This window comes from Microcaecilia unicolor, chromosome 5 (assembly GCF_901765095.1).
Source record: "Microcaecilia unicolor chromosome 5, aMicUni1.1, whole genome shotgun sequence".
Lineage (NCBI taxonomy): Eukaryota > Metazoa > Chordata > Amphibia > Gymnophiona > Siphonopidae > Microcaecilia > Microcaecilia unicolor.
The window spans coordinates 315,829,210-315,852,867 of record NC_044035.1 but is presented as its reverse complement, the minus strand read 5'-3'; the positions used below and the strand labels follow the sequence as shown (position 1 = coordinate 315,852,867).

Here is a 23,658-nt window from a genome sequence, read left to right as displayed (position 1 = left end):
TGTTTGCATGCATACAGTGGCTTAGTCAACAGGGACTTAAGGAAATCTCTACTGCATTTAACTTTCAAAAGGGCAACTATGATTAAATGAGGAAAATAGTTTAAAAATTATATCTTGGAACCTCAGAACAGATGTATTCCACATATTTAAAAAGGTGGAAAGAGGAGCAACAAACAACAGGCAGAATGGTCAAAAGATGACATGAAAAAGGCTATTGGAGCCAAAAGAACATCTTTCAAAAAAATAGAAAAAGGATCTGAATGAAGAAAACAGGAAGCAGCATAAACACTGGCAAGTTAGATACAAAGTATTGATAAGGAAGGCCAAAGAGAATTTGAAAATAAACTTGCTGTAGAGGCAAAACTTCATAGTAATAACTTTTTCAGGTATATTAGAAGCAGAAAGCCTATCAGTTGGACTGTTTGATCATCAGGGCGGACAAAGTCACTCAGGAGAGACTAAGGGGTTGTTTTACTAAGCCACGGCAAAAAGTGGCCTGCGGTAGTGTGGGCATGTGTTTTTGGTGTGCGCCAAGCCAGTTTTTACCGTGTCTGGGAAAAAGTGCTTTTGCAGTAGTGTGGGCTTGTGTTTTTGGTGTGCGCCAAGCCAGTTTAACCGTGTCTGGGGAAAAGGGCTTTTTTTCAATGGACTGGGAAAGGAGCCTGCGGTAAAATTGAAACCAGCATGCGCCTATTTACAGCCTAAGCCCTTAATGCTCACCCATTGATCTAGCAGTAAGTGCTTATGTGCTACACATGTGGTGACTGGTCAGCGCGGTCCAACTGCTGATTAACGCCAGAAACACAGCGCGCGTTGTAGGAAATAAGAAAATAATTTGTCCTGGAAGTATAAGCATGCTCCAAATCTGAAATTACCGCTGGGGGGAACGCACTAGTCTGGCAGCAGTCTCGTTTTGGAGTGTGATGCATGCGTGTAGAGCCCACCGTGCCTTTGTAAAAGGGCCCCTTAATGAATTCTTTGCTTTAGTTTTTACTGAGGAGCATATGAGGATCTACCTTTGCCTTCAAGGGTGATGATACGGAAGAACAAACAAATCTTGGTGAACCTGGAAGAGGTACTGAGCCAAGCTGAGAAATTAAAGGACAGTACATCACCTGGACCAGATGGTATATACCCTACGGTACTGAAAGAACTCAAAAATAAAACTGCTAATCTACTATTACTGATCTGTAACCTGTCATTAAAATAGTCCATGGTACCTGAAGTTTGGAAGGTGGCTGATCTAACGCAATTTTTTAAAAGGGTTCCAGAGGTGATCTGAGAAATTACAAACTGCCACACAAGCCATTTCCGGGTGTTTTCTTTTTCCCCTGGAAATGGCGCATGCTTAGGGCAGGACTACAGCCAGCAGCAGCATTGGGCAGTGGTAGTCCCAGAAAAGTGAGCGGTAAGCCTGCTCCTAAATAAGGTGCCAAGCCATGAATTCCTTTATATAAAATAGAAAAAGCTTTGAATCGAATACTTTAAAATACTGGCAACCAATGCAGTATCTTCATACACTTGGAAACACTGGTAACTTTATTAAGCCTAAAAATCAATCTCACTGCCATTCTCTGCATGAGCTGGAGTTTCTTAAGATATTTAGTATTAAGTGTCAAATATAAGACATTACAATAATCTAGATGAGGTAATATTAACATTTGAACCACACAAGCAAAGGTATCTTTGGTGAAGAATGCACATATTAATCTTAGTTGTCTCAATTTCAAAAATATTTTCTTCCATAAATAATGACCTAGGACTTTGTTTCAACTGTTAAAAGCATTATTCTCTACAGTTTTGATAGTGGACGGAATTATATCTTCTTGTCTTTTAAACAACAAGGTCTTAGTTTTGTTTGGATTTAATTTCAGTTTATTCAATAGTGTCCACTTTTGTATTCTATTTATCCCATTAATAATTGTGTCCAATAAATCAGAGAATGTCAGGGACTGGTACAAGTAAATATCCGCATATGATAATAATCTTTCACCTACATTCAATTTAATTTGACCCTAAGATGACATTAAAAAAATGTAGATGACGGCAGAAAAAGACCTGCACGGTCCATCCAGTCTGCCCAAGAAGATAAATTCATACGTGCTACTTTTTTTTATTTGTACTGTCCTCTTCAGTGCACAGACCGTATAAGTCTGGCCAGCCCTATGCCCGCCTCCCAACCACCAGCTCTGGCACAGACCGTATAAGTCTGCCCAGCACTATCCCTGCCACCCACCACCGGCTCTGGCACAGACCGTATAAGTCTGCCCAGCACTATCCCCGCCTCCCAACCACCAGCTCTGGCACAGACCGTATAAGTCTGCCCAGCACTATCCCCGCCGCCCAACCACCAGCCCTGGCACAGACCGTATAAGTCTGCCCACACTAGCTCCGCCTCCCAACCACCAGCTCTGCCAGCCATTCTAGGCTAAGCTCCTGAGGATCCCTTTCTTCTGCACAGGATTCCTTTATGTTTATCCCACGCATGTTTGAATTCCGTTACCATTTTCATCTCCACCACTTCCCGCGAGAGGGCATTCCAAGCATCCACCACCCTCTCCGTGAAAAAAAAATGCTTCTATATTACTCCACAGTGTGGAGTGGAAAAAAAGCAGCAAGTTGCCAAGAAACTTTCTGAAAAAGTTCAATTTATTCACCACAAAATGTATTTATTAATGTTGATTATACATGTATAAATGCTTTTAAAGTATATATGTGGTCTATGTATTATTTATATAGTTATGTCTTTTTATGATTTATACTTATGTTCTGTAACAGTTGTTTACTCAAGCCCTGACATAGCCCTTTTTAGAAGGTTGAAACATGGTCGTGTCAGGCTTTTTATTCTTCAATTGAGAATTTTGTGGATTTTGTGTAAATAAATTGAACTTTTTCAGAAGGTTTCTTGGCGATTTGCTGCTTTTTTCACTCTGTGCTGAATTTTGTAAGTCGCCTGCCGACTTGTTTTCTTGTCACTCCATGGTGCGACTGTGCAATTCCGGTTGCTGGTTCAAAAAAGGGTGACCAAAATGATTATGAGAAAAAGCTTATGAGGTTAGGGATCGTCAGCTAGGAGAAGAGATAGCTGAGGGGGGATATGACAGAGGTCTATAAAATCCTGAGTGGAGTAGAACAGGTGAATGTGAATCAATAGTTTACTCTTTCAAAATTACTAAGATGAAGGGGCACTCCATGAAGTCACATGGTAATACTTTCAAAATAAATAGTTGAATTTTTTTTCACTCAATCTGGAACATGCTGCCAGGGGATATAGTAAAAGCAATTAGCATATCAGGGTTTTAAAATGGTTTGGACAAGTTCCTGAAGGAAAATCCATAAACTGCTATTAAGGTAGACATGGGGAAAGCCACTACTTATCCCTGGGGTCGGTAGCATGGAATCTTACTTCTTCCTGGGATTCTGCCAGGTACCGGTGACCTGGATTGGCCACTGTTGGAAGGAGAATACTGGGCTAGATTGTCTGACCCAGTATGGCAAGTTCTTATGTGCCTGTACTTCTGCCAGAACTTCTAGTTCTCGCTGAAATTGTAATCTGTCAAATAAACCCAGTTGCTAGTCCACTATTATGCTGTAAGATTGCTTGCATTTTCCACTAGTGCTTGAAGGATTTCATATTATCCACTGTCATTCACTACAACATTGCCAACTTGGTTTGGAATCATTCTAACAGGGAACTTTAAACAAATTTCCATGAAAAAATATATATTTTAAAATTTAGCTCACACTTTTTCATTACTAGCTCAAGGCATATTACATTCAGATAGCATAGATACTTCCCTTTTCCCAGCAGGCATATAATATTAGGGGCCTATTTACTAATCCACAGTAAAATTACACATTTGTACATCATTTTATGGGAGAAAGTGTATCAGGGTATTCAATATCCAAGCCAGTTACCTCAGATGCATGTTATTGAATCCCATGGAAAATGTGCTTTTGCATTGCTGCAGCTTGGAGTATAGTGTATTCTTGGATGTAGCATCACAAAGACAGTGTGTCCCAAGTTCAGCCCACTCTCTTCTAACAGGCCAGGTCACAATGCAGACATGGTGATTTGTTCCCACAGGTGAAGGAAAATGTGTACCCAGCCCCCTATGGATAGAGGGTACATTCTAGAAGGGTACAAATATACAGATTATAACTGGAGAGAGGGGTCGTAGGATCAGTCAAAAGATAGTGATTGTTTTTGGTGAGAAGGTACAGTCTGCTTCACATGTCCTATCTCACACTGGCAAGGTTTAGCAAAGCTGAGATACTAAACTGGTTGAGAAATTTCATAAAGGGAAGGAAGGTCCTCCTAAGACAGTTCTCATTCATATACAGAATGAAGTAGACATTGGTGGCACAGCAGAAAAGCGCTGAAAGTAGAGCAATGATCCTTAAAGCTGTGAAAGGATTCCTTCAGTTTATCTGCAAACACAGGGTCCCTGGTGCATGGAGCATCTGTAAGTCAGATATGGACATCTTCCTAAAGACCAGAAGCACACAATCATGCAGGATGTGAGGTGGCAATGCTATAAACCGAGGTGTCAAATGCATCATAGGCAGTTGTCTTTGCATTGGCTTTTTGATAATTACACCGAGTTGGAAATGAACGTACAGACATGTACTTAGGAGACACACTTGACAAACTTCAGTGGAACATACTAAGTCAACCAATCCGTGTGGAGCGGGAGCCCTTCTATTTGGGGGGAAGGGGGGCTATCAGCTGCCTCTCTTGTACCTCATAAAGGTTGTTAACTGGTCAAGGAATCCTTTCAGGCTCCTGAAAACATGCCTCCACCCTGCTTATACTCAGCTTACTTATGGTCAAAGCCTACACAGATTAAATACTTGGAGTGGTTATTGAAATTCTGGATCTTTCTTCCACACCATGGGCTGGGGCAAAACCCTAACTTTGGCTGAGTCATCGTGCAAGAACTAAAAACACAGAAAATAATTAAACTTTTTTTTAGGTTATACAACAACAACAACCTTATCTCACCCCCACCCCCAAATTAGCTTATTTGCATCTCTATGGCCTACTGCATTGATATCTCTTAAAGAACAGAACTATATTTGGCTACCTTCCTCTTGTGGTCTCCCTTTCCAACTTTCCTTTATCTATATGATAATAATCTTTCACCTACATTCAATTTAATTTGGCCGAAAGATGACATTTTTAAAAAATGCTTCTATATTACTCCATAGTGTGGAGTGAAAAAAGCAGCAAGTCACCAAGAAACCTTCTGAAAAAGTTCAATTTATTCACCACAAAATGTATTTATTAATGTTGATTATACTTAGCGCCTCCTACATAGGACTTGCTGTTTCCATGTTAAAACTTTGCAGTTAACACATGCTACTGACTACATTTGCACACGACCTGCATAAAGCTCTCCTATCTCTTATTTCTTTCTTTTTCACTCCCCTGAATGTAGTTTTGGTTTTTATTGTCTACTCAATTTTACACTAAGCCCCTTATTTTTTAACTGAACTTGTAAACCATTTAGATTTTTTATTAGATTGGCAGTATATCAAATAAATTGAACTTGAATATTGGAAAAGTCAATGAGTAATTTTTGAAAGGTTTTACTTTATGTCCATTCAGCAAAGCAGTAAAACCTAAACTGAGGGGACTGGAGAGTCTGCTGTGTGAAGAAAGGGCTGCACATGCTTAGAACTTTACATTTAGTTCTGAGAGAGCTGGTTCCATCCCAGCAACGTACAATGACATCACCCTGTTTGTTGACAGAAAAAATTATCACCATCTCTTGAGGTATTATTAACGTTCACTAAATAATGCAGTTTGTGAAGTTTACAGTAAGCTGTGTTATTCATTTTGCATATCAATAAGCTATTTTACTTGCTTCATAGTTCATTATTGAACATACAAAGCAATAAAAAAAATACACATTAAGTTGTGTCTCTGACAAATGGCAAATAAAGCATGTTATTACTATAATGCAGATTAGAAAATAGGGGTTAAGGGATACGTTTACTAAAGGGTGTTAAGCCCTTATCACACGCTAACAGAGTTACTGCATGAGTGCGTTAAGGTATTCTGTGGTAACATGCGTTAGGGAATTTTTCTGGGAGATGTCGTGATCTGGGCATGGAAACAATCCTGTTAGTGCATTCTTATTAATGTACGCTAGTGGGAAAACAGCTCACTTAACACTGGATCACTTAGCGCCTCCTACATAGGAGTTGCTAACTGTTCCTGTGTTAAAACCTTGCAGCTAACACATGCTAGTGACTACATTAGCGCACGACCTGAATAAAACATTCCACCACAAAGAATAGCATTACATTTGTAATTACATACATTAATATACGTGTTAACTGCAATTCCTAACACACTTTAGTAAACATATCCCTAACTTAATACCTGAAGCAACAGAGGATAAAAGTGTCTTGCTCCAAATCACAGGATTGTTAGTAGGATTTAAACCCTGGTTTACCCAGCAATCAGCTTGCTGCTCTAACCACTAGGTTATACCCTCAGCCTATCCTTCTGGAGTCTCATGCCCCTTTGCTCTAGAACATCCTTTCCATTAAACAAGGTTTCTTTCTTGTTCTCTAATAGCTTTATGGTATTTTAAAGCATCTCTTTATGGCTTCTTATTCCTTCCTTTCTTCTCTCCTCTAGGGCAGGGGTTCTCAATGCAGTCCTTGAGACACACCTAGCCAGTGAAGTTTTCAGGATAGCCACAATGAATAAGCAAAAGATATATTTGAATGCACTATCTCCATTCTATGTAAATCTATTTCGTACATATTCATTGTGGATATCCTGAAAATCTGACTGACTAGGTATGTCCCAAGGACTGGGTTGAGAAGCCCCTCTCTAGGGTATACATATTTAGATCCTTAAGTCTCATCTTATAAGGCTTTTGGCAGCTTTCTTCTAGATTATACTATAGATAGCCGTCAAAACTGCATACAGTACTGTAAAAGTGAGGTCTCACCAACGAAGTATATAATAGTATAATCTCTTCTGTTTATTAATTATGCCTTTTCCTCTGTAGTCCAGCATCCTTCCAGCTATGGCCACTACCCTGTTGCCATGTTTCACTTCACCATTTTGAAAATAGTAACTTCTCATCAATCTGATGGCTGAAGATGCATTTTTGCCAAGGTTTACTTTCAGATCACTGGCCATCCAGAAGGACTGGAAATGCTTAGGAGTGAGGTTAATTCCTATCATGGTATGTATAAAACTATCCCATGTGCAGACATTGCCCTCAAAATAACACATTTTAAGAGCAAAGAGTAATTGTTGCCAATTCTTGCCTCTTCTCTAAAGCTTGCTGTTTAGAATTGCCAAAGAGTACAAGACTCCTCTCAGCATTGCACAGGCAGTACAAACTTGGGCTCTTTAAAGGCTAGTAATACTGTTCTAACAGTGATGCTGGACACAGTGTCAATACGTAGGTATCACATGCTCATGCTCACTAACTGACAAAGAATACCAGCCTGCATATCGGCTATGATTTCCAGCTTCCCACTTAGCTTAATTTTTTGCAGCTTGTCCTCAAGGTTCAAGGTTGCATTTATTTGATTACCCACCAAAAGCAAAGCCATCAAAGTGGTATACATTACAATAATAATCTGAGAGAGGGAATAGAAATACAATATAACACCTCTATCTGCCTTCTCACTCATGCACATAGATCTGACTGTATTTCCCCTTTACTTGCTCACCCCTCAATGGCTCCCAATTCCTTTCCATGTACGATTTAAAAATTCTTACTTTAGTTCACAAAATTCTCTATTCTGGCACCCCCTCCTATCTCTCAACTCTCATTTCCCCCATGCTCCTCGCTCTTCTCTTGCTTCTTGTTTTTCTATTCCTTCGGTTCACGTTTCCTATTTAGAATCCACTCATCATTCTACACAGTTCCCTCCCTTCGGAATGCTCTTCCATATGATCTTCACTTGGAACAGTCCTTCTCTTGTTTTAAATCCTTGCTGAAGGCCAATCTGCTTAGATTAGCATTTCCCTCTTTCACCTAATCAGGGGGCCCTGGTGCTGATCTGCAGTCTGCATAATAATCTTGTTTTGTTTAACCCTTATTCTTTCACACATATTTTGTAGTTCCTTTCCTATTGTTTTTCATTGGTTTATTGTACACCACTCTGATTTGTTTGTGAAGGGCAGTATATCAAATTTTTTAAACTAATAGGAAAGAAGCAAAAGCTCTCCAAGTCTGCTGTACCTCACAGGACCCCAAGATCAACAGCAGCCCACATGCCCTATTCACAAATTACTTCATCTGCTAAAAGCTAACTGAAAGATGCATTTTTAACAGTACTTTAAATGCGGGAAGGGAAGCCTCCATACATAGTGGAATGGGAAGGGCATTGCATAGCGTAGGTCCTACTACACTGAACATCAGTTTCCAAAATGTATATGAAGGAATAAACGTTGTTGACTCAAACACATGGCCTGTGTTTGGGGTATATGGCAATAGGGACGATGACAAAAATTGAAAAGAGCCCGTATGTAAAATCTTAAACACCAACACCAAAACTTTATAGATATGATACTCCACTGTGCAATAATAGGAGGACAGGGAAGACTACCCTAGCAGATCTTCTTACTAAAGCTAGTATTTCTGATGTGAGTTGGCTCCTACCTCATTACAAAAGACTAATAGGCTTCCACACATTGCTGATGGGTTTGCCATGCTGCTGCAGCAAAAACAGAGAGTCTTTTCTCTAGATCAATAAGTCTTGACTCGGTCCTCAGGACACACCCAACCAGTCAGGTTTTCAGGATATCCACAATAAATATGCATGAGTTAGATTTGCATACAATGAAGATACTGCATGCAAATCTATCTCATGGATCGTACTGTGGCTATCCTGAAAACCCAGCTGATTGGGTGTATCCTGAAGATTAAGTTGAGAACCAATGATCTAGGGTATATAATACTTTATTTTGTACTTGTCAAACTTGGTCCACTAATGAGCTTGTTTTACTTCTTGATGTCTTTTAGAGCAAACCAGATATTGTGAAACAGTGGAGTGTTTGTGTGTAGGGGGGGGGGGGGGGGTCAGTATTGCACCCTATCTCCTAGATACCAAGATGCAGTAAAGGGGGTAACATTGCCTATCACTGCTCATGGCACACTCCCTCCCGCCCCTTTCTTAAGGGAGAGATTATTAAATAAAGCAAAGATACTTACCTGTAGCAGGTATTCTCCGAGGACAGCAGGCCTTATATTCTCACAATTGGGTAATGCGGTCCTACGTTGCCCGGTCCAGACCTTATGGCAAGCTTTACAAGAGCTTTGTGGAGCGCAAGACATGCTCCAAAACTCATGAGCGAGTGCCTTCCCATCCGCTGCAACAGTGCAGTTACTGCAGTTAAATACAACATAAAAAAGAAAAAAAACAGGACACAACTCCAAGGGAATGTGGGAGGGATTGTGAGAATATAAGGTCTGCTGTCCTCGGAGAATACCTGCTACAGGTAAGTATCTTCGCTTTGTCCATAACTCTCACAACTGGGGTATCCCTAGCATCCAGACCCAACGAAAAACAACAAAATTGGTCAACTGGGAATTGCAACGGCGAGGACAGAACGCAGAATAACCAGAAATTATTTACAAACTGAGTGAGAATGCAGCCTGGAATAGAATAAAATGGGCCTGGGGGGGGGGGGGGGGGGGGGGGGGGAGTTGGATTCTAGACACCAAACAGATTCTGTAACACTGTCTGCCCGAATCGACTGTCATGTCGAGTATCCTGCTCAAGGCAGTAATGAGATGTGAATGTGTGGACTGAAGACCATGTCGAGGACCTTGCAAATTTCTTCAATGGAGGTTGACCGCAAACCTATGTAAGCCACATTGAGCCTGCAAATAGGTGGGGGAATGTGGGATACAAATGCAATAAATAAATAAATAAATAAATAAATAGGCTACCGATGCAGCCATGACGCTTATCGTACAGCAAAGTTTAATAATCTAGATCTTTTACTGGCCCTGTGACCATTGCAGTATGAAGATGATGAAGTGTTAATGTATGTTAAATGCACCTCTTTGACCCCGAGAGTGGTAAAGCTCAGTATCCTGTTTCCAACAGTGGCCAATCCAGGTCACAAGTACCTGGAAAGATCCCAAAAAAGTACATTTTCTGCTGCTTATTCTAGAAATAAGCAGTGGATTTTCCCCAAGTCAATTTTAATAATGGTCTATGGACTTTTCCATTAGGAAGCCATCCAAACCTTTTTTAAATCCCACTAAGCTAACCACTTTTACTACATTCTCTGGCAACGAATTCCACAGTTTAAATACACATTGAGTGAAGAAATATTTTCTCCAATTCGTTTGAAATTTACTACTTTCTAGCTTCATTGCGTGCCCCCTAGTCCTAGTATTTTTGGAAAGAGTAAACAAATGATTCACGTCTACCCGTTCCACTCCACTCATTATTTTACAGACCTCTATCATACCTCCCCTCAGCAGTCTTTTCTCCAAGCTGAAGAGCCCTAGCCACTTTAGCCTTTCCTCATAGGGGAAGTTGTCCCATCCCCTTTATCATTTCCGTTGCCCTTCTCTGTACCTTTTCTAATTCCACTATGTCTTTCTTGAGATGCAGTGAACAGAACTGAACGTAATATTCACAGTGCAGTTGCACCATGGAGTGATACAAAGGCATTATAACATCCTCATTTTTTTCCATTCTTTTCCTAATAACTTTCTATTTGCTTTCTTAGCGGTTGCCGCACATTGAGCAGAGTGTTTCAACATATCATCAACAATGACGCTTAGATTCCTTTCCTGGCCAGTGACTCCTAATGTGGAGCCTTGCATTACATAACTATAATTTGGGTTCCTCTTTCCCACATGCATCACTTTGCACTTGCTCACATTAAACATCATCTGCCATTTAGATGCCCAGTCTCCCAGTCTCGTAAGGTCCTCTTGTAATTTTTCACAATCCTCTCGCAATTTAACAACTTTGAATAACTTTGTGTCGTCAGCAAATGTAATTTTTGTGTCATCAGCAAATGTAATTACCTCACTAGTTACTCCCATCTCTAGATCATTTATAAATATGTTAAAAAGCAGCGCTCCCAGCATAGACCCCCGGGGAACCCCACAATCTACCCTTCTCCATTGAGAATACTGACCATTTAACCCTACTCTCTTGTTTTCTACCTTTTAACCAGTTTTTAATCCACACTAGGACACTACCTCCTATTCCATCACTTTCCAATTTCCTCTGGAGTCTTTCATGAGGTACTTTGTCACACGCCTTTTGAAAATCCAGATACAGACCACTTGTAAATTATCCACCCGATTGACTGTACATAAAAGTTCTATACAAACTCAGAAAATGGGATTGCCATTGGCAATGCACTGTGTATGCTATGGGCATTCTTTCAATGAGCTGCTGTGTGCTGCTTTGCAACAGACTGCACCACTGTGAAGAGGAGGGGGATCATTGGAAGATTCTACTCCAGCAACAGCAAAAATGTTGTTTTTTTTAAATCTTAACTCACTAGAACCAGTAAGTTTGAATATCTGTGTGGAATGGTGTAATTTTATATGAATGTCTGCCTTAGACTTTTGATGTGCTGAGATTTCTCAACTGTCTGTACTGTTTAATTAATATCAAGCCACTGACTGGAGGAAGCAAGTGAAAAAATCTGATGTCACTAGTTAAGAGGAGCAGCCATTTTGTAGCACTGTGAGAGTCACTCTTCAGCAGCTAAGTTATATGGCGCTGTTAAGAGAAGTAAGCTGAGAAGTTATTTTGAGTTGTTGATTTATTTTTATGTGCTTTGAGCTTCATCTTTTAACATTTTTCAACAGCCCCAGTATTGTGGACCCTGAAGCAGCAGTGTGAAACGCTGGCCATCTTTGGTCCAGGGATCTCGATTGTGAAGAGAAAGCTGGCTCGAAGACACAGGATCTTCTTAAGATAAATGCATTATATGTAGTTCTTTTTGAAGCACTGAGTTTCTTGCTCTATATATGCTCTTTTGGGCATTGGACATTTAAAATGATTGCAATGATTACAAAAGATTTTTTTAGCTGATGATGAGGAGTAAAACCAAAACTGATACAGCTCTAAAGGTCTGCAGACCTGGAGCTCTTTGAGGCTTTTTTTTCTTCCAGCCTAATTATCTGCTTTATATTGTACTATATATTCTCCATTTGTTTTTACATATTCAGTGGATATTATTATTTGAGTTAAAGAAAAACATTTGCCATCTATATTATTAGTATCGTCATGCTGCTCTGGTGTTTGTTTTCCTTTACTTTAGAGTTTTTAAACTATTTTATAAATTCCTGGTATTTTATTGATTCCTATGAAGTATTGACTCCTAACCATAAGCAACCCTGAAAATCAAAAGCTCTAAGGATTTCTCTGCAACTTGCAATTTGGCATTTCTGATTTGAACTTTAAAACCAGACCAGTCAGCTTTAGATTCCTGCCTCATAACAAATAAACTCTATAAAAGGCACTAGACTGAGACAAACTTTAAGAAATCTGTCTACTATATGAGGGCATTAACTATGTTCACAGGCTTGGCCCAAGAAAACTATTCTGTATTGCAATGATATCACAATAACTGTATGGGTGTTTCTTACTCAAATTTGCATTTCCCTCTAAGGTATGTTTATCAGTATCCAAGCAAGTTTCATATGCAAAATCTTTTCATCCAAAATATCCTTAGTATTATAATCTCTTCCATCCCCACTGATTACACAATGAGGATTGGTTTTAAAAGGGCAATTTTGAACAGGACTTGTAGGCTTCTCTTTTCTAACACTCCAATGTTTTCTGTTTACATTTACAGTGCAGTAGGTTATGAGTTCGCTCAAGACTTCCTAGTCTTAGGAGTGAAAGAAAACAATACTTTCTTTAGAAAGTTCAAACTACTGAATTAAAAACTTTGCTACTGATAACTTACAAATGCCAAGTTTAAAATTAAAAGCTTGTATTTGATTTAAAGTAAGAAGATGAAATTATAGCAAAGTCAGCTGTTAAGGCAGCATGCTATAAGCAAGTGACACTAAAAGATTTCACATTCTGGGTAAGGCAGGTGCTTTGAGCCCAAATTAGAATGATTAACAACACTGTTAGTGCACATACAACAGGCAGTCCTAGGCTGAGAAGAATTCCTCAATATACTTGCAGAAGTAACAGATACAGAGCTTGTCATGATACCTGAGACAGCCTTTCACTATTTTGCAATTAGAAACCTTATGGATCACCAGGAAAAACAGACTATAAATCCTGTACACCAGTATTCATTTACTTTGTGACTAGTTAAGTCCCTGAATAAACAGAATGTGAGCTTTATAATGATAAAATTTGTGCCTCTAGGGTCTGGCATTTATTGCTGTTCCTTTCACCAGGGCATCAATTATCAGTGAACCTCTGTTGGTTATCATTAAGTATAAGATAAACAGAATGCCAATCAGAATCCAACTGGCTGAAATAAAATGCATCAATTTCCTAGAAATGCACAGTTTTTTGAAATTTCAATGATATTGCTCAGAATACTTGTGTCAACTGATTTTTTCACAAATACGCCATGAAATAAGTCCGTAAACAATAGTTTCATACAAACAGCATTAAAAATCACTCTGAACACAGCATTTACTGTTAACGTTCTGTCCAGGTCAAAGCCTCAACACTGCTTCAGTACATCCAGACAGTGCAATAACAAAGTCAATGTCCCACTGCCCTGAAATTACTCCTGTAATAATTAACAAGTATCATACCTCACGAACACAAAACTATGGATATGGCTTCTTCTTATCTTCATAAATTGCATCCCTGGGACTTACGCTATTATGCATGCATATATTTTCCCACATAATTAATGAGGGTACAAAATCACATAACTTAGCAAAACTTGCCCCAAAGGGTACCACATCTTCCAAGGCTCCCCCTGACTCTGTCTGGACTTCACAAGCCTCAACTCATCCATTTCTAAAGGCAGGAGTGATGCTCAATTAATCCTGCCTTCAACAACAAACCCTCCCCTTGGACACCTCCCCAATATCCCCTCCGATCCCTCCCCCCGCCACACACACACACACTCCTTTAGAGGCAGAAGTGATAGGGCCCAGCACTGAATTATCTAAGACTACTGTGCTCTCGGGCCAGATTTTTTTTTTTAATGCTGATCGTCACCAGCTGGTAGGTTATTAAGTCTTAATAACTTACCTTCTGTCAGTAAATCAGAAGCACAACTTACCCTCTCCTAACACAACCATATGGGATTCTTTTAACACAATAACAAAGGAGGGCCTTCACAAAATCCTGAGACCTCCAACTTGCTCCCTTGGGCCCCTGCCCGTCAAAGATAGTGAAGCAAGCAAGCAGGGGCCTCATAGAAGAGGCACAAAAATAGTGAACTTCTCTCTTTCTAATGGGCAACTACCAACAGCATTAAAAAGGACAGTGGTGTATCCTCTGCTAAAGAAGAACAATCTTGACCAAGACCAGCTTGAAATTTATTGGCCAAATGATCTGTGAGGTATTACAAAGATCGATATTGTTGTCTATTCTGTTTACCATCTACCTCAAGTCGCTAGCCAAGCTGATTCGGTTGATGGATACTCAGTTCTACATCTATATGGATGGCATGCAGATACTCGTACTTGTTAAACCAAACTTACCTAAAGCCCTGACTACCTATTTAACAGCAATTCATGAATACACTAACAACAACAAACTTTGCCTGAAACCACTGTGCTCCTGTGGGTCCCTAACACATATATGACACCAAACTTCCTTCTGGGAGCTACGAACTCCCCCTTAAATCACAGATTAGAAACTTTGGAGTACAGACAGACTCAACACTTATGCTGATGATCCCCTAAATCCTAGCAACAACTACACTGTCTCTCTCCATACATCAAGAAGGCAAATTTTTTCACAGTGGTTCACCCATAACATCATCAAGGCTAGATTAAAGGTTTGACCACAAAGAGTCTGCACCAGTTCCAACTGATTCGGAAGTTTTTGACACCATTTTTGACTTATTTAGTATAATTCCCAGATGACTGTTCTGGCTTCTTGTTGATTATTACCCGCTTGGAACTGTAAGGTGGTAGCGGGATATAAGCCGTGAAGTTAATGTTGATGCTTCTGCATGATTGACAGAAAGGTTGTACGTGACATGATCACATCACACTATTCCTGCAAAATCTTTACTGTCTACCAGTACAATACAGAGCTAAATTTAAAACACTATTTTTGATCTTCAAGGATCTTTAAAGGAAATGATAGAAAATACAGGATTTCCTTCTACACACCTCCAAGGTCATCAAAGTCCTCCCAAGGAATATCCACAACCACACACTATCCAGAGGAAATCATAAAATGGGACGCCTAGCAACAAGCCTTCTCCAGAGTAGCCCCCACACTCTGGAATGCAATCCTAGAAAATCTTGTTCTAAGCAAAGCCTTTCTTTACTTCACGAAGCAGGTGAAAGCTTGGCTCTTCTCCCAAGCCATTAATCAAAGAAGAAACTAGTTAGTCACACCTACAAGAACTAACTGCACATGCTATAGCAGGACTTGCTTATCCATTTCTACTCTAGGTGGAATCATTTTCCTGCAACTTCTCTGACATCATGTGCAATTTTTCCTTAAGTCCGCCACCCTTATTTCTATCTACATAAGTACATAAGTAATGACCAAGGGTCCATTGAGCCCAGCATCCTGTCCACGACTGCGGCCAATCCAGGCCAAGGGCACCTGGCAAGCTTCCCAAACGTACAAACATTCTATACATGTCATTCCTGGAATTGTGGATTTTTCCCATTTAATAGCGGTTTATGGACTTGTCCTTTAGGAAACCGTCTAACCCCCTTTTAAACTCTGCCAAGCTAACCGCCTTCACCACGTTCTCCGGCAATGAATTCCAGAGTTTAATTACGCGTTGGGTGAAGAAACATTTTCTCCGATTTGTTTTAAATTTACTACACTGTAGTTTCATCGCATGCCCCCTAGTCCTAGTATTTTTGGAAAGCGTGAACAGATGCTTCACATCCACCTGTTCCACTCCACTCATTATTTTATATACCTCTATCATGTCTCCCCTCAGCCGTCTCTTCTCCAAGCTGAAAAGCCCTAGTCTCCTTAGTCTTTCTTCATAGGGAAGTTGTCCCATCCCCGCTATCATTTTCGTCGCCTTTCGCTGCACCTAACTCCTATTATTCTATGTCCATATATTCCACCTCCGTTTATACCCTATACTGTTTATTAAGATGTTTTAATGTGTAATATGTTGACATTGTAAGTAGTATATTATGCCATAATGTGTACTGTTATCTGAATATATTTATTGTATGTTCGGCTTATTCTTACAGTATACCACCTTGGGTGAATTTCTTCAAAAAGACAGTAAACAGACCCTAAGAAATAAATAAAACATAATATAAGTTTGATCTGGCTTAACATGGTTTCCTGGGCAGCACATTTTATTAGCATTTATCAGCTGTGAAAAATACGTACATTTTTTCCTGTGGTCCACCAGACTACTAGCTTGTTTTGCTGAGCACTTGGCAAACCAGTTGTCACCAAGCAAAACAGTGACTTCATTGGTGTGGACAAGTTTTCCAGGCATAAAGGCAAGAGGTCCAAACGGCACCTGTCAACGTCAAACACCTCAAGTTAGAATTGTAACTAGTAAAAAAATTAGACAAGTAAGTTATCTTATTATCAAACCAAATCTGACCAAAAGGATTATGGTGCCCCACTGAAAAAGAGGAGGAAACAGGTTTAACAAATCTTTCAGAACAATTCTAAAGCCAAAATGAATAAATAAGTGATTGCTCTGTAAATCTGTTAGATGCTGATCAGTGATGCAAAATTAATACAGCTTGACAAAATTATCTGGAGCATGATGCACTGTGAGAACTAAGTTTAATCACAGAGCATATGATAAAGATCATAAAGGGATGTAAGAATGGAGCTATATGCCCAGCTCTCAATTAACTGTTGGTGTAATGAAGGTGAGACTGAATAATGAACACCATTCAGAAAAGGTAGTGGTTTTCCAAACTTAATGATAAGGTTTAGCAAAGCTTTATCTGAATCAAATAGGTTTCAATGGAACTTTGGAAGGCTAAGTGCTTTGAAAATATGCCTCTCTGTGTACTCTCATTACCCTCTTTTTACTTACAATGTAAGATCTCAAAGGAATTGACCTTTCAGCCTAGATCTGTTTAATAATACGCTATACAATAAAATGAAGATACTTACCTGTAGCAGGTATTCTCCGAGGACAGCAGTCTGATTGTTCTCACACGTGGGTCGACGTCCGATTCGGACGGCATTTTGCAAGCAAAATATGAAAAAAAAACTTTGCCAGAGTCTTCTGGCGTGCGAACTGCATTCACCCCATATGCGAGGATGGGACTTCCCGCCCGTGGCGCGAGCGTGCTTCTTCAGTTTCATCAAAAAGCATAAATAGAAACCAACAATAACAACTCCAAAAGGGAGGTGGGCGGGTTTGTGAAAACAATCAGCCCGCTGTCCTCGGAGAATACCTGCTACAGGTAAGTATCTTTGCTTTCTCTGAGGACAAGCAGGCTGCTTGTTCTCACATGTGGGGTACCCCTAGCACCCAGGCTCACTCAAAACAATGAACATTGGTCAATTGGGCCTCGCAACGGCAAGGACATAACATAGATTGATCTGAAACCATAAACAACTAACTGAGATTGCAGCCTGGAACAGAACAAAATGGGTCTAGGGGGGTGGAGTTGGATTCTAGACCCTGAACAGATTCTGCAGCATCGACTGCCCAAACCGACTGTCACACCGGGTGTCCTGCTGGAGGCAGTAGTGAGATGTGAATGTGTGGACTAGTGACCACGTTGCAGCCGTGCAAATCTCTTCAATGGAGGCTGACCTTAAGTGAGACACTGACGCTGCCATGGCTCTAACATTATGAGCCGTGACATGGCCCTCTAGAGTCAGCCCAGCTTGGACATAAGTGAAGGAAATGCAATCTGCTAGCCAATTGGAGATTGTGCATTTTCCGATGGCGACTCCCCTCCTGTTGGGGTCGAAAGAAACAAACAACTGGGCGAACTGTCTGAAGGGCTTTGTCCGCTCCACATAAAAGGCCAATGCTCTCTTGCAGTCCAAGGTATGCAAACTGCTTTCGCCAGGGCAGGTATGAGGACGGGGAAAAAATGTTGGCAAGACAATTGACTGGTTCAGATGGAACTTCGACACCACCTTCGGCAGGAACTTAGGGTGCGTGCCTAGGACTACTCTGTTATGATGAAACTTGATATAAGGTGCATGCACTACCAAGGCCTGAAGCTCACTGACCCTACGAGCTGAAGTAACAGCCACCAAGAAAACGACCTTTCAGGTCAAGTACTTCAAATGGCAGGAATTCAGTGGCTCAAAAGGAGCATCCATCAGCTGGGTGAGAACGACTTTGAGATCCCATGACACCGGTGGAGGTTTCACCGGAGGCTTTGACAAAAGCAAACCTCTCATGAAGAGAACAACTAAAGGCTGTCCAGAGATAGGCTTACCTTCTACACAGCGATGATAAGCACTAATCGCACTAAGGTGAACTCTTACGGAGTTGGTCTTGAGACCAGACTCTGACAAGTGTAGAAGGTATTCAAGCAAGGTCTGTGTAGGACAAGAAAGAGGATCTAGGGCCTTGCTGTCACACCAGATGGCAAACCTCCTCCATTTGAAAGAGAAATACCTCTTCGTGGAATCTTTCCTGGAAGCAAGCAAGACTCAGGAGACAGCCTCTGAAAGACCCAAGGAGGCGAAAACTAAGCTCTCAACGCCCAGGCCGTGAGAGCCAGAGACTGGAGGTTGGGATGTAGAAACAACCCCTCGTTCTGGATGATGAGGGTTGGAAAACACCCCAATCTCCACAGTTTCTCGGAGGACAACTCCAGAAGAAGAGGGAACCAAATCTGACGCAGCCAGAAGGGAGCAATCAGAATCATAGTTCCGCAGTCTTGCTTGAGTTTCAGCAAAGTCTTCCCTACTAGAGGTATGGGAGGATACGCATACAAAAGGCCTGTCCCCCAATGCAGGAGAAAGGCATCTGACGCTAGTCTGTCATAGGCCTGAAGCCTGGAACAGAACTAAGGGACCTTGTGATTGATCTGAGTGGCAAAAAGATCCACCGAGGGGGTGCCCCACACTCGGAAGATCTTGCAGAGAATGTCCATGATCAGTGACCACTCGTGAGGTTGCATTATCCTGCTCAACCTATCGGCCAGACTGTTGTTTACGCCTGCCAGATAAGTGGCTTGGAGAAACATGCTGTGATGGCGAGCCCAAAGCCACATCTGGATGGCTTCCTGACACAGAGGGTGAGATCCGGTGCCCCCCTGCTTGTTGGTGTAATACATGGCAACCTGATTGTCTGTCTGAATCAATATAATTTGGTTCGACAGCCGATCTCTGAAAGCCTTTAGAGCGTTCCAGATCGCTCGCAATTCCAGGAGACTGATCTGAAAACCTTTTCGCTGAAAGGACCAAGCTCCTTGAGTGTAAAGCCCATTCACATGAGCCCCCCACCCCAGGAGGGATGCATCCGTCATCAGCACTTTTTGTGGCTGAGGAATTTGGAATGGACATCCCAAGGTCAAATTGGTCTGAATCGTCCACCATTGCAGAGAATTGCGGAAGTTGGTGGACAGTTGGATCACATCCTCTAGATCTCCCGTAGCTTGACACCACTGGGAGGCTAGGGTCCATTCAGCTGATCTCATGTGAAGGCATGCCATGGAAGTTACATGAACTGTGGAGGCCATGTGTCCCAGGAGTCTCAACATCTGCCAAGGCGTGATCTGTTGAGACGCTCGTACTAAGGACACTAGGGACAGGAGGTTGTCCGCCCTTGCCTCTGGAAGATAAGTGTTCAATAGAGCTCCAATGAATTCCAATTCTTGAACTAGGGTGAGATGGAACTTGGAATACTTTATCACAAACCCCAGTAGCTCTAGCACCTGAAGTCTTTCGCATGGACTGCTGAGCGCATGTCTTCGAGGTGCTCTTTACTAGCCAATTGTCGAGATAAGGGAACACATGTACCCCCAAATCTGCGTAGCGACGCTGCGACTACCGCTAGGCACTTTGTGAACACTTTGGGCGCGGACGCCAGACCAAAGGGCAGTACACGTACTGAAAGTGCTGTGTTCCCAGCCGAAACCGAAGATACTTCCTGTGAGCTGGAAGTATCGAGATATGTGTGTAAGCATCCTTTAAGTCCAGAGAGCATAGCCAATTGCTCTTTTCAATCATGGGAAGGAGGATGCCAAGGGAAACCATCCTGAACTTTTCTCAAACCAGAAATTTGTTCAGGCCCCTTAGGTCTAGGATGGGACGCATCCCCCGTCTTTTTCTGCACAAGGAAGTACCTGGAATAGAATCCCAGCCCTTCTTCCCCTGGTGGAACGGGTTCGACCACACTGGCCTTTAGAAGGGTGGAGAGTTCCTCTGCAAGTACCTGCTGTAAGAATGAGCTCCCAGTGGGCAATTTAGAGGTTTGGATTTCAGATTGAGGGTGTATCCTAACCGTACAATTTGAAGGACCCACCAGTCGGAGGTTATAGGAAGCCACCCTTGGTGAAAAAATATCAACCTCCCTCCAACTGGCAAGTCGTCCGGTACGGACATTTTTACTGAGGCTATGCTTAACTGGAGCCAGTCAAAAGCCCGTCCCTTGTTTTTGCTGGGGAGCAGTATGGGCCTTAGACGCACACTGTTGACGAGAATGAGTGCGCTGGGGTTGAGCCTGGGCAGGCTGCCGAGAAGTAGGAGTGTACCTTCGCCTAGCATAGGAATAGGGAGCACTCCTCTTCCCTCCAAAATACCTCCTAAATGAGGAGACAGTAGCAGAAGACGCCCGGCGGGAGAAAGAATCCATAGCATCATTATGCTTCTTGATCTGATCAACAAGATCCTCTACTTTTTCTCCAAAAAGGTTGTGCCCCCGGCAAGGAACATCCGCCATCCACTGCTGGACAGAATGATCCAGGTCAGAGACACACAGCCATGAGAGTCTGCACATCACTATACCTTGAGCAACGATCCTGGATGTCACGTCAGAAGTGTCAAAAGTACCCCTGGCCAGAAACTTGCAACACGCCTTCTGCTGCCTGACCACCTGGCGAAAAGGCTCGGCCAGCTCCGTAGGGAGTGCATCAACCAAACTGGACAGTTGACATATCGAGTCCCGCAAGTGGACGCTCATGAAGAGCTGGTATGACTGGATCTTGGCAGCGAGCATAGCGGCCTGATACGTCTTCCTCCCAAAAGAATCAAGAGTCCTAGCTTCTCTGCCTGGGGGCACCGAAGCAGTCTCTAGTACTCCTGGCTCTCTTGAGGGCGGAGTCCACCACCATGGAATTGTGTGGTAACTGAGACCTCATCAACCCAGGTTCACCGTGGATCTGATACTGGGATTCAGCTTTTTTCGGGACCGCGGGGCCAGACACAGGGGCTGACCAGTTTCGCATAAGGACTTCCTTCAGAACCTTATGCAGAGGAACTGTCACAGCCTCTATAGGTGGAGAACAATAATCCAGAACATCAAGCATCTCAGTCCTGGGCTCATCCTCAACCTCCACAGGGAATGAAACAGCCGCAGCCATTTCCCAGACAAAAGAGGAGAAGGACAGACTCTCCGGTGGAGATAGTCTCCTTTCTAGCGGAGGGGAAGGATCAGAGGGAATCCCAAAGGACTCATCAGAAGAGAAGTACCTGGGATCTTCATCTGACTCCCACGAGCACTCCTGTTCAGTGTCAGATAAAACCTGAGTTAACGTGCTTCGACACTGGACCTGCCACGAAGCCGAGGAACGATGTCCTCTATGGCGATGTCGAGAGGCCGATGCCTGGTCCAACTACGGTGAAGCTCCCTCCACCGACATCGAAGGGAAGTTGACCTGGGTGGCAGCCGACGTCGATGCCGTTCGGGGACCTCGCCACAGGTAAAGGGCCAGACACCGCTGCAGCAGATGGTAGAGAAGGCGCAAGCACCCCGACACCGAAGCTGACAGACGTAGCAGTCCCTCCAGGAAACAAGGCCTGGATGCGCTTGTCGAGAGCCGCCTTCGGAGAAGGCTGTGGGGTCAGTGGGACAGGCGGTGTCAGAATCCGTGGAGGTGCAGGAGCAGGTATAGGGCTACTGGGAGACCGACGCATCGGCACCTCCTGTATCGAGGGTGAGCGATCCTCTCGGTGCCGACTCTCTCGATGCCCCAGAGCTCCCGGTACTGTGCATTGAAGGAGAACAATGACGTTGCTTCTTCACCTTCGCTCGACGCCCATCATCGAGACTCCTCGGTAATGATGAAGAGGACGTGGAATCCTCACATCTCCTCGGGGCTTGCTCCGACGAAGGTCGGTCCCGGGGGGCCTGCATAACAGGAGGCCTCGAGGCAGGTGGAGACCCACTTGATGCCTCACTGCTCCCAGCACGAGTTGGTCTCACAGTAGCCATTACCTCTCTTCCCGACGTCGATGCTCCCTTCGACGTCGACACAGACGACCTCTGTACCGATGCCCATGGACCGGACTGAGCCCCAAAAGGTTTTTCTCATTGGGCTTCTTGAGACGCTTGGGTCTGTTTCTTCATATGAAGACACAGACTATAAGCGGCTGGGCTATGGTCAGGCCCAAGGCACTGGATACACCAAGTGTGGCTATCGGTACCTGAGATCGTCCAGTTGCACCGCTTGAAGCCGCTGGGTGTCTTCGATAACATGGAAGGCAAAACGGCTTCGGCAAGATCAAAAAACGCGATTGTGCCTAAAATACAGAAAAAGGCACAAAAGGAAAAGGGGAATACCCGACTGCGCGGCCTAAAGGCCAGCCACGACGAAAAAGAAAGAAAACTTAAAGTGGGGAAAAAGCTAAACTGAAACTACGAGAACCTAATTTTTTTTTTTTTAAATCTTTAAAGAAAAAAATAATGTTAGCGAACAAATCGCAGACAGTGAAGACTCTTCCTGGGCCTGAAGAGGAGCAGAAACGAAAGCTGCCGCACTTCAACGCAGAGAAAGAAAAACTGAAGAAGCACGCTTGCGCCACGGGCGGGAAGTTGTCTGCATTCTGGCAAAGTTTTTTTTATATTTTGCTTGCAAAATGCCGTCCGAATCCTGGGCCGATGCAGACGTCGACCCACATGTGAGAACAAGCAGCCTGCTTGTCCTCGGAGAATGGGGTTTATAATGAAGAACCACACTGTTTTGAGTGAATTCCTTCAAACAGGCGGTAAATAAATCCTAATAAATAAATAAATAAAATACAATGCAATTGCTTACTTGTATCAGGAGTCCTCCACATATGGCAGGATAAATTAAGAACTCAAGTAGGTGATGTCATCCAACAGCACTCAGAAAGAGTAGTCTTCTCAGAGCTCAGAACTAGGAAAGGTTTCCAGGCGTGTGTACCTGTTCCCATGCATTGATACCCTGCACTGGTACCTCAGTTCTCTGTAGCTTAGTTTCAATTCTCAAAGAGGTGGGAAGAATCGTGTCTCTGATTTATCTTGCTCCCTACAGAGAACCCGTTACAGGTAAGCTAATTTGCTTTCTTTGTCAACAAATGGGATGAAATCAGCCCAAGTGGAGACTCCCTCGTTGAGGGTTACTTAGGGATCCTAGATGTTCA

General features: G+C 42.6%; 1 protein-coding gene across 4 annotated transcripts in view; it reads right to left on the bottom strand.

Moving 5' to 3' along the window:
• URI1 (URI1 prefoldin like chaperone) overlaps window positions 1-23,658 on the bottom strand; it is a 211,737-nt gene that overhangs the window by 69,985 nt on the left and 118,094 nt on the right. For all 4 annotated transcript variants that reach the window (XM_030204398.1, XM_030204400.1, XM_030204397.1 and 1 more), the window contains one exon: window positions 16,501-16,636. In XM_030204398.1, coding sequence (XP_030060258.1) covers window positions 16,501-16,636 — 136 coding nt within the window. The remainder of the gene's footprint in view (window positions 1-16,500; window positions 16,637-23,658) is intronic.